The sequence below is a fragment of the Plodia interpunctella genome, chromosome 14 (assembly GCF_027563975.2).
Source record: "Plodia interpunctella isolate USDA-ARS_2022_Savannah chromosome 14, ilPloInte3.2, whole genome shotgun sequence".
NCBI classification, from domain to species: domain Eukaryota; kingdom Metazoa; phylum Arthropoda; class Insecta; order Lepidoptera; family Pyralidae; genus Plodia; species Plodia interpunctella.
The window spans coordinates 5406338-5418779 of record NC_071307.1 but is presented as its reverse complement, the minus strand read 5'-3'; the positions used below and the strand labels follow the sequence as shown (position 1 = coordinate 5418779).

Here is a 12442-nt window from a genome sequence, read left to right as displayed (position 1 = left end):
GAAACTTTAAACATCGACTCCTGCTTATATACTGCCTTAATGTCTGCACGCATGCGCTATGGCGTAGGGAGGAACTTACCATGTACATACATGCACTTTAAATGACATACCTAAGGTCATTATATTTTTCATACATCGAGTTATTAAATTTTGTAAAATAAAACTTAACTAAACAAAAAGTATAATGTATAAAAGTAATCAATGCGATGTTTAACTTCCATACTTAAATGGAAGTTAAACATCGCATTGATTAGTTTTATAAAAAACAAACTTATTTGAGTATATTTTTTTAAATTACTTGGCGAATGCCTAAAATTATTTTATGAATATTTGCATTTTAACCGCATAAAATGTTATAAGCCTTAAAGAAAATTCATTTATTTAGCCTTAAAGATGTCGTATCTAAAGACGTAGGTAGATAATAGTTATACTGAAAACTCAACTTTAAAATCTCGAGGACGTCGTTCGTTCGTAGGCACTGAAAGGTTAAAGGGCAACGAGGCGTTTGGGGGACATCGCACGCTGATTGGTTGCCGAGGGACGCTCCAGTGTCTGTCACTTCATGATTTAACGAGGAAAGTTCTAAGGTTACACGCGAAGATGATTGAAAATTCCTGGGTAGGTACCTATATTTCAATAACTTCGTAATGATCTCTTGGACGTGGAGATTAAATGTAACTGATATATTTTTAATGTTAGTTTATATATGAAATTTATCATTTTAAAAACACGACTTGCATTATACGAAACATGTACTAAGATTTTAGTTGTTGTTGTTATGTCTTCATCCCAACACCTGCAGATTAGTGCAGACTGCAGTAGAACCACTTCGCCAAGCATGCAGTGTATTGCTTCCAACGCAAATGCATGCATGATTACCTTAGGAACCGGGAATCATACGTGAGTGTCAGTAACACTCAGTGTTCCTATAGTAGCACATCAAGGCACGGCTCAGGGCTCGGTGCTAGGTCCCTTACACTTCCTCTCCTATGTTAACGATATGCACAAGGTTATCAAACACAGTACATGCTATCAGTTTGCGGATGACACCTGTTTGGTTGTTGGCGGTAGGAGTTTGAGCGCGATTCTCGAGCAGTTACAGACGGATTTTGATAATCTTGCAAAGTGGTGTCATGACGCGGGGCTCGTTTTGAATGCTAACAAGACAAAACTTATAAATATCAAATCACCTTACCTCAAACAACAGCATATGAATGACCTCATAGCGCACGATCATAACTGCTTGCATGACTCGTCCTTGGATAACTGTTGCTGTCCAGCCATTGAAATGGTATCAAGCCACACTTATCTAGGCGTAGTGATAGACAATAAGTTAAACTGGAGCTGTCATGTTGAACGAGTTTGTAATAAACTCCGTCAATTCTTAGCAAATCTTAGAATCATCAGGGATCGTATACCAAGTTAAATTAATGCTGTACAACTCTCTTGCACATTCGTATATTCAATATGGTCTCAGTAGTTATGGTCGTACATTTAAAAATTATCTCGATAAAATTTATAAATTGCAATTGAAGATTCTAAAACATGTGGTAAATAAAAAAACAAGACATCAGTTCACTCAAAATGAAATTGGCTTATTCAAACACTGCAAAATACTGCCAGTGCATTCTCAAATGACATGTAACTTTCTAAAAGAACATTTTTTTAATAACACAGTTTGTCACAAAGTAAATCATCCTATATATACTCGAGCTGTTGCCAGAGAGAAACTGTGCACGTATATAGCCAACAATACGTACGGGCAGAGGACAGCGCGATATCTCCTTCCGAGATTAGTTAACGCACTACCCATCTCTGTAAAAAATGACTTAACTCCTAAAAATATTAACTTAAGTCCTACTTTATCGAACAATTGTGTTAGATTGCAACTTACTACTAGGTACTTGTTTTGTTTAAAATGGTCTACGTACGTGGTTCCTATATTACTGTTAAGTGATTAATACAAAATATTTTATACTACTGCTGACGTTGATGCTCACTGTGGACAAACCTCTGTGGTTTTTGTCAGTGTTCTTATATTATGTACTATATATATTTGTTCTTTATATGTGAAATAAAATAAATAAAAAAAAAAAATGCATGTTTTTAATTTTCATACTCGGAAATTAGTATGTTTAATCCGACTATCGATTTACACTACGTATTGAAAAAACCTCGTAATAACTACTCCCAAACTCCCAACTCCCAAAGCGAAGGTCAATTTTAAATATAGAATTCTTTTAGGTAGGTAAATCACGGTTAAATAGTCAGCTGCCGTTTTGTACATTTCTAAACAGCTAAGTCTAAATAAAAAACATCTGCAAGACATCCTGCACAAATCACTCGCTTTTCCATATTAAAAATTTTAAAAGACTAGGTAGGTAGTAGGATCAAATAGAAGTAACTATATACTATCTGAAGCCTTACTATAAAAAAAATGGATGGATGGATATGGATTTTTTTTTTTAGAAATTTTACCCATTGTTGGGTAAAAACCCAACAATGGGTAAAATTTCTAAAAAATGAGACTAGAATCGTTAATTTGAAATTATTTTATTTACATATCGCTAAGTTGAGCCTGGATGACGGGTGGCGCTGTGTATGTCGATTGCGTGGAGTTAAGCAGGTGTTGCTCGTATTCCGCCTTGCACTTCTGACTGGGGATGTCGGAGCACACGCCATTGTTGCAGTACGGACGCCGGCCGTAGCAGAGCGCCAGCAGACCCACGTTGCCAAGCATGCAGTGCATGGCTTCACCGCAGGAATAGCAGGTGTAGCCTCGCTGGAATAAAGCACATTATACAGAAAATTATGTTTTATCATTTAGCATGTTTATATGTCGACGAATATTTTATCATAGGTATTATTAGGTACTAAAATTTTTATGGACATCAGATTTACACTTACCTAAAATCCCAACTAATATTATAAATGCTAAAGGAAGTTTGTTTGTTACCTTTTTACGCATTATATACTGTACCGATTGTTATGAAATTTGGTACACGGGTAGAAAATAACCTGGGATAACACATAGGGTGCTTTTTATCGCGAAATTACCACGAAAGCCCCGGTACGCAACTATTTATGTATAAGTATTTTATGTACTCAATATTGTGCATCTTGTAATAATTAAGTAGGTAGGTAAACCAAAAATCAATCAATAAACACATAATAGAATGATCTGATTTATATACCTCGAACATGGAATCGCACTGCGTAGGGATCCAGTAAACCACGCGTGATTCAGGATCTGTCGACTTTTCTTCTGATTCAGACCGCGCTACTCGGAATCGTGACGGCACCCTCCGATCATACTCCTCCTTTGCTAAAATTGTGGTGAGACCCTAGAATTAAATGAATTAAAAACAAGTTAAAATAATGCTAAGTATCTTTGTACACTTGAAACTTTAATTTTCGTAATAGGGAATTCATTATACAAGAGCGACACCGTGACCCAAACAATGCTGTCTGACCAGCGGGATGATGATTTAGGTACCACCCGATCTCTGTTCCTGTCTTAACCACCACTCCGTCACTATACGTATGTTAAGTATATAAATAATATACTTACCACAAATATGAGGAAAATCGTCCACGTGGTGTGATGCATTTTCAGGTGTTACCAACTAGCACATCGCGTGTGATTGAATCGCGATTGTGTGCTGCCTATTTATATAGGACGGAAAATATGTTAATCAACGTGCCCGGAAAGTTGATGTTACGAGTTGACACTACTAGGCGACATATAGAGGGATAGAGAACCAGATTTTGGAAATACATTTTGGTATTCAACATTTTGCAAAAAAATTAAACATGTACCTAGGCTGGAAGGGATGTATTTCTTAACTTATCTACCACTCAAAAATAGCTTTGTGCAAATCAATTAACTTTTTAAAGGTACATACTCCGTTTTACTTTTTGAGATAGTGATGTATACTCCCCACAATCTGAAAGTACATCACAGATGCAAGTGCAATGAAACGTCAATCACACAAAAAAAAACAAAAGAAAAATTATTAATTAGTAATTTTGAATATGTTAATTTCAATCGTTTTTCCTGGCTTAGGTATTCCATTTCTTCATTGCCTTTTAATCTTACAAAATCAGTACGATGGCACATAAGTAAATTCATATAGGTACATAAAACTGCACTTTCTTCTATTTCCGCATCCGATGTAATTGAAGATAGCGTCACATTTGCATACTTAATCAAAAACAAAGTAACAAAAACATACCTAGTTAATTAAGTGATAAACCCACACTGCATGAAATTTTATGCGTAAGTAATGAAGCGAATCATATTATTCCCGCAATGTATTGTTAGACATTGTATTTAATTGAAGATATATAATAGATGCACAAGAATACCGACTGCCTTTTTTCGCCGAGTTCCCATTTTAATCTTTCTCGGCTTCGCGTATTTTCAATTGTTTATGAGGTATATCACACTAGCGCAACCATCAAATATTCGTGATTTTTTATTAGCTATGTAAATAATGTTACACTTGATAAATTATTTTCTTATTACAGTTTTCCAATATACAATGAAGTCACAATTTACTAGACGAATTCTGGTGGCTACTAATATCAGTTTAGTTAATTTGGGCCAATAAAAAACAATATTACGCGAACTTTATTTAGTGTAGCATAATTTGTATAGATTATTTCTTCTAGTTTTCGCTAATAAATAAAATAAATTGATAAAAATGTGATCGTGACGCTAGAATGTGGGTATACGCCACACAGCTTTAATATATAATCAATAAATAAAACTGATGTTTAAAATGTAAATATAAGTATATTGTAAGTAAAGTCAAAAGATCTTAGTCTAACATTGTACAGGACGGATTTCATTGATTTATCACTTTTAAAATTATTTTTCCTTATAACTAAGGTCTTTATTGTAAATATATAAAAAATGGAATGTTATAATCACATGATCGATTATCAAGTAACGCGCACCAGATTGAACCAATCTTACGTTTTAAATTACTTGCCAAAGAGCCATCTCTTTGGCACGTAATTTAAATCAGTAACCACTTGGTACCTACCATAGAAATATAGGCAAGTGCAGGCCTAATACATATGCAGTACATATATATACATATATGTACTGCATATGTATACATAAAGGTGCGCGTTCATGGAATTGTGGCTGGCTGCGTTGCGTATGCATTCGTTCTGCAGCGGCCTTATTAATGTGGCTATGTAGCTAGCCCTCCTGGGGCATATGGTATGTTATTACAGACTGGTTTCAAACTGCATAGACCTTAGGCTACTAAGTCTACTGTCCACCCGATTCAAATCCTCAATCCTTTCCAACGTAGTCACACTGGAAGGTTGGGACACATCAGATGAATTCGTACATTCACTGTCATTCAAAGGCTGTTCCACCACACTGGAATTGACCGGAATATTCCAGATTTGTTTGGATATCGTCGTATTCTCATTGTTTATGCTCAGTGTCAGAATATTTTTCTTTTCTGCAGTTTGCTTCTCTGGTTTGCGTGTCAACGATTTTGTTGGAGATAGTACTTGCGTCAGGTTGTCGATTTCGTTTAGTACATCTGAAATTAAAAAAAAGGTATATAGTTACTGAACTGATTATTCAAATAAATCAACACAATAAGGTACAAAATGTAATTTTGCAACAAGCTTTTATTGTAATCAGATCTTATTGCAATATACATGACAAAAATATAATGTTCGTGCAGTATAGTACTACCACGTTTATAAGTAACCTCGGCATTGTTCGACGGCGCAGAATAGTACAACCGACCGCCGACTCTGGCCGAATAAAAACATTAGTGAAATAACGAACTTATTGCTACTACATAAGATTTTAAATCCAAAAACAATAGGAGTCGTGCTATCTCGCTCATAATAATTGTACAATATTACACTTCAACTCCAGACTTGGCGCGTACGCATTAGCCAACAGCGATTGGCGCAAATGCAAAAAATTGATTTCTGCGCAGGTACATCGGTGTAACTTATAAAAGTGATAGTATTGAACCATTGAGAAGTATCATCGTCGGGAGCCAATCCTAGGTTCAACATCAAGTCATTCGTATCATAATGCATTTATTATGTCATCCAAACGTGTATTGAATTCTAGACATTTTCAAGAGAATCTGTTTCACAATTGAATTGCAATATTCCTCCCGTTCAAACATAATACATTTCATACAGAAATTACAATTAAGGAAAAGCTTGTAAAAAATCTTGATTTTTTTATATTTTCTACTGAAACCTAAATATTTTCTTACCTGTAATTTGTAAACTCATAGTATCGTCTATAAGGCTCTCTTTCTCAGTACATGTATCTTCAATACGTCCTTTATCTAATTTCTTGGCATAAGTTAATTTGCTACTCAACACTGTTCTTCTCAATGAAGACCTGGTCTTCGTTGGTGAAAACGCATACAAAATCGATACTTCCCGAACTCTTGTCAAATTAGTGCTGACATAAGGAACATTTTGTGTCGGATTTTTATCAAATGCATCTACCAACTCATCCAATTTAAAAGAGAAGCTCAAATCTTCACATTTTGCTTTAAAATGCTTGGTCAATTTTGATAGCGGGAAATTGTTAGTTGACGATCTCACATTTGAGGTCCTAGCGAATATACTTCTTGACACATCATTCACAGGTTTCCTCGGAGTGTTTATGTATGTATTTGGGTTTATAATGTGAACTGTATGTGTTGCGTTTATAGGAGACTCGTCATCGCATAATTCGAACAGGTCTTCGTTGTCTTTAGGGTGATGTAGATCGCGGATTCTGCGGACTAGCGTGTACAGGAGTTTCAGACGTTTGAGAAGCTGGTCTATTGAAGGATTATTGTTCTTTACTCTCTTAACATCGTAAACGAAGTCATCTCCACTGGCGAGTAGGTTGCTGACGATTTTACATTCCATTTGAACTGAAAAAAATAAATTGTAGTTTTAAGTAAAAGATAGAAAAAGTACACAATACAACATATTATACTCAAGATTGTATGTAACTTCAGATAAATTAAACTTTGTATGTTTTCTAATTATCATTTTAGTTATTATAATAACACACTTGACTAAATTACAAATCGACTAGCTGTTGCCCGCGGCTCCGTTCACGACAGAAACCGTGTTTATTTACAAACATTACTACAACTATTTACTCTTTTTCAAACAAGCCTATATATTGACCTTGGGTCTTTCTGTACCGATACCTATTCCAAATTTCATCAAAAACCAGTTCAGCAGTTTAGGGTTAGCTTGACAGACAGACAGAATTACGCATATATAACAGTATGTTATGTATTTCAATAATTTAATACTTTCATCACAGCAATATTAGAAATCCTTACATCACAACACTACATCTTGACATCTGCTCACCTTTGTCTAAATCCGCTAATAGAGGCATCAGCGTGTCTTGTTGTATCAAAGCGTCTGGTTCATTCTTGTTGTAAACACCGAAGAAGTTATGTACTATACAGCCAATATTTATTACAGCACATACATTTTTGTTTATATAGCGTTTGTCATTGAGAAGCTCCAGTAGTATCGGGTGCATCATAGTCTTAGCTTTCTGTGAATATAAATTAGTATGTTTTAGATTATGTATACTATTATTATAAAGAGGTAAGCGTTTGTGAGTTTGTATGTTTGAGGCGGGTAATCTCCGAAACTACCGAACCGATTTCAAAAATTCTCTCATCATTAGAAAGTTACATCATCCAAGATTGCTATAGGCTATATTTTATCTTAAAATTCCCACGGCAGCGAAGCCCCGGGCAACATCTAGATGTTGAATATGTAACATTTCAAATTTATAGAAGGAAATGGTAAACCAGTCCATTAATAGTGCCAAGAAAGTTGTTGTGTGTGTGTTTCATTTCACGTAATGACCACGATCCTCTGCCATGAGGAAATACGTTTATGAAGAGAGAACTAATACATAAAAAAATATTTACTTCTGCAAATGCGGCTGGGTCCACAATCAAAAACACATTGTCCTTGATTTCTTGGACCTCCTGGTTCCAAGTGTTCATCAACAGAGACGCGTGGTGGCTGGTGGGTGACGTCATCACCGCTGGCACCAGGTGAGGGTCCAACGCCTCCAGACTGGAGAGTCCACTTCGTAATGATAATATTCCTGGAAATAATCACATTTGAAACATAAAATATTTGCAGAATTATTAGTAAATACGCCTTACAGAAAAGGAAAATGCGTATCTTCTCTCTCATTTGTTTTATTATTGGATTCCCATGTTCTTATTTGATTTTACCTATCTCAACCAGCGTGGGCGTCAAATAAAAATTTCACGCGCTCCATGTAGGTCACTAAGCCAGTACGGTATCTGGAAATTCTGGGATCAATTCGCAGCATATATGTACCTATACTTATGAACACAAATATTTGTTTGTGGTTCTGAGTGTGTTGCTTAATGCTTTGTATGCGCCGTGAGTGTAGTCAAAAAATGTTGGGTTATTCAAAATACATCCAAATTTACTTGGGCTAGTGAAATACTAAACAAACATAACAAGAATAACCTCACTTGTCTGATCAGAAGAACATGAAACGGCAAATGATCCAATCTGAAGAAGTCTCTCGTTGTACAAATCAAACTCCTTAACCACAGGACATTCTTCCACATCATCAGCACACTGGGCGCATGTCTTTGTCACAAAATGCTCCTTTAAAACATCCACTGGCGACTGACTACAGCTAAAACAGTGTACTAACAACGCTAGTAATGCAGTATTGGTATTAGTCTCTAGTACATAAAGCACGTCTTTCAGTACATCAATCAGTATGTTCACATTTGAAGGCATGATGGGCAGTTTCAGAGTGTCTTGTGTCACTTTGAAGATTGAGTTTGTGTTTTCAACAATCAACTCGCTTATTAACGCTTTTGTTTCTCTTAAAACCTGAAATTTGAGAAAAATAATTATAATCAGTGAAATACAAAAATTGCATACTGGCCATAATACTACCTACAAATTTCAAATTTAGCATTGATTAGGAGGAGTCAGTAATAAAATCGTGGCGAAACTTTACACTTTCAAATACGGGTTTACATTCAAGCATAAACTAAAGTACGCAAACTTAACCGGCCGTAAACCATACCAGACCTAAACTGGGCAAACACGATTTTGGCCAGCAAGAAACCATCTGTAAGCACTCCAATTTTAATCTTTTTAATTATAGAAGAAAAATTAGGAAAATACTGTAATGAGAGAGTGTAATAATTTGATAATTATAAAGCTATGATTTTAAATAGGAGGAAGAATTAGAAGTTGAATGAAAAACTTACTACTTGGCACCTTGCTTTAACAATATGTTGGTCGCACGGCAAACAGTATTTGCACAGTGTCATGGCAGACACTAACAGCTCGTCCACACATGTGTGAAGGCCAGTAACACACTCTATTATCTGGAAAAATCATAAAGATATATTCTAATCATGTATTTCATAACTCAAATGAGCATGGAAGAGCTTAAGCTCCAATGGTCAGTGATGAAAAATGCATGAATTAAATATTAAAGCTTTACTTTGATGACACAGTCATCATCTAGGTTGAGAGGGATTTATTCAACTTTTATTTCTTTTATTGGATAACTTCAAATATAATACCAATTTGTGTTACAGCATATTAACTCTCTTTTTACATTAGCTTTTTTTATATTATACTTATTTGATTGAACACTACTCATTAATTAAATCTACTCATTATACTCATGCAATTTACATATCTTGTGACTAGATATTGCCCGGGGCTTCGCTCATGGGAATTTTGAGATAAAATAATAGCAATCTTGGATAATCAACCTTCCTAATGGTGAAAGAATTTTTGAAATCAGTTTAGTAGTTTCGGAGATTACCCGCCTCAAATATATAAACTCACAAAGTCACAAACTCACAAACGCTTACCTCTTTATAATAATAGTATAGATTATATTTTGCATCTTAATTATTTCTCTTACTGACCATATAGCACCAAATTTTTTGCTCCAAAAAATTGGTTTGAAAGTTTAGCAGGCAGGAAATTTCCTATGATATTTATTTTACTAACTGTTAGCTTTAAGTGCAATATAGTTTCAATAAAAAAAAAACAACACCAACATCATCTGTCCACTGTTGATACAGCTCGTCATTATCTTTATAATCTGTTCTGTAAATAACTTCAGAAAGTTTTGCTAGGACCTCAAAAGTATGGTCAATCCAATTAACAAAGTATATTGGTGTTGTAAATGTGGATTCCCCTCCTTCACTTGACTTGGGTGACTGATCCAAGTGGTTGTCAATGGTTAGCAACCTGTTGATACACCATGTCATCCTTTCAAGTGCAAACTGACGAGTTTCCTGAAAATTTTGATAATAACAATATGTTGGTACTATTCATAATATTAAACCTTTCCTTTTGGCAATTAGAGTGAAAAAGTCAGTAGTCTATAACAACTGCTGTCTGTCATCTGAGCATGTTGAAATTTTTTTAAAGAAGAAGATTCAGTTAAATAATAAACCTCAAAAATTTGATGTGTTGTTACGATCCTGCCTGACGTCAACCCTCATTAGGAATGCTGTTGTTGCTTCTCAGCTTTCAAGGCTTTATATCTGTAAGTAGCCTCATACAAAGTCCAGGAAATGATATGTAGTAGTACTATTCTAGGGCAAAAACAGTGCAATTGCATGGAACATAAAAATATATCAATTATAAATATGACTGAATATGACTCTATAGTTTCTTTAATCATAGCTGAACTTGAAATATATGAGAAAGTTAGCATTGTATTGTCTCTTTGCTTACCTGAAGAAGCAAACAATAATCACTTTCAATTTTAAAAATGTCAATTATATTCAATATAATTTTCTTTATTTGATGACAGCACAAAGAATATATATCTTTAAATTTTTCATTCTCTTCCCTATCGCCATCTTCCATATAAGATTTCAATTTACATCGAATTTTTCTTGATATTGGATAAATCTCAGATATCAATATATTCTGCAAAAAAGGATGAATGATTAAAATTAGTGTAGCTAACCATGAAACATTAAGCAAGTATGGACTTATTAACATGGATTGGACTACACACAATAAGTAGGTACTGTACCTATGTATTGTGTGCAATGTTCACTAAGTTTTCGACACAAATATTTTAATATCAGATTTCCTTAAAATAAGTCTAAGATTTAGCCTTCACTGCCTTAGCATAAAAGACAGAACGACTTTCGCACATTACTTCAGCATTTATAATATTATAATGAGGACAGGCAAACTTACAACTATAAACTGCAAGGCTTCCCGAGGTTCATCTGGCACTTGAGACAAATTTATACGAAAAATATTGTTCATTGTGGTTCGTAAAATATATTTTATATTATTTTCTCCAATATAGCCAGAGAATCTAACAAACAACCAAATTTTACCAAATAAAAATAAATAAACAACAAAGAAAACCTAATTCACTACAATACACAGTAGGTACCAATTCAAACATTGGAATTCGTTGGTTATTTTCCCTAAATAAAAGTCAGTTGACTTGACTTTGACCATACTTTGACATCTTATCCGCAAAATTACGCAAAGCTCAGCGCAGATGGCGCTACTGGTACAAGTAAGTTGCCAATGGAGGCAAAAAGCGCCAAATTAAATATTATTGCAGATTTACGACCAAAAGAACCTTCTACGCAATCATGGTGCGAGTTTAAGGGAAAAAGGAAGCATTTAGTGGATTATCCTGCTGAAAATAATAATACTATTTTAGGTTATGTTCTACATTATTTGGTGAACTGTGAACATCAACTGATATAACCTTGATTTTGACTGAAGATCTTACCTGTATGAAGTCCATATTTTAAAAGTCTTCACTTGTGAACTAAGCTTCTTTTCGACCGTTTACTGGCTCGAAAATTTTACAGCGTAAGGCATATCCCATAGTTTTTGAAGTTTTTTATCTTATAGAAAACGATTTTTCCCAATATTTCGGCACCCGAATATGCTACATTGTTATATATTTTCACAAACGAATACACTTACATAATGAAAGGATTAATAAAGTACTCCAAAATAAAAGTCTTAATCGATATAACAAAAGCCGGCAATGCTTTTGTGTACCTAACATACAGTGCTGTACTCTGGCGGAATAAATGTGCAGTAATACTCCCTATTAGTAGGTACTCAGTACAAAGTACATATTAATTCCATGGCGAATTTTCTGATATTTATGGGCGAATTGAGGAGCGCGAAGTAGCTTCGGATTTGCCACTTTTGAGACCATTCGGAATGAGACGCAGCGAATCAATCACATTGCCTGCGGTGTGGTTGTCGTTGTGTTGCTTCTCACTGCGAATCGACACGATGCGCGATGCAAATCGCAAAACGCGCACTCACCCGTACGATAGTGTGTAGCCGGCATAACTTGCTTGCTTTGTTTTGCTCAGTTTGCTCG

The 12442-nt window shown here is 34.9% G+C and overlaps 2 protein-coding genes across 2 annotated transcripts; both read right to left on the bottom strand.

The window, feature by feature from the left end:
• Positions 1-2537: 2537 nt before the first annotated feature.
• On the bottom strand, positions 2538-3646 carry LOC128675389 (uncharacterized). Its single transcript, XM_053754775.1, has 3 exons — positions 3572-3646; positions 3195-3344; positions 2538-2782 (listed from the first exon to the last, which is right to left on the bottom strand). Exons 1-3 carry the CDS (start codon positions 3608-3610, stop codon positions 2558-2560), a joined length of 414 nt encoding a protein of 137 aa, XP_053610750.1. The 5' UTR covers positions 3611-3646; the 3' UTR covers positions 2538-2557.
• Positions 3647-4778: 1132 nt separating this feature from the next.
• Positions 4779-11494, bottom strand: Spt (Spitting Image). Its single transcript, XM_053754978.2, has 9 exons — positions 11275-11494; positions 10798-10995; positions 10113-10352; positions 9303-9422; positions 8544-8916; positions 7959-8140; positions 7381-7573; positions 6270-6926; positions 4779-5567 (listed from the first exon to the last, which is right to left on the bottom strand). The coding sequence occupies exons 1-9, from the start codon at positions 11344-11346 to the stop codon at positions 5242-5244; spliced, it is 2361 nt and encodes a 786-aa protein (XP_053610953.1). The 5' UTR covers positions 11347-11494; the 3' UTR covers positions 4779-5241.
• Positions 11495-12442: the final 948 nt, after the last annotated feature.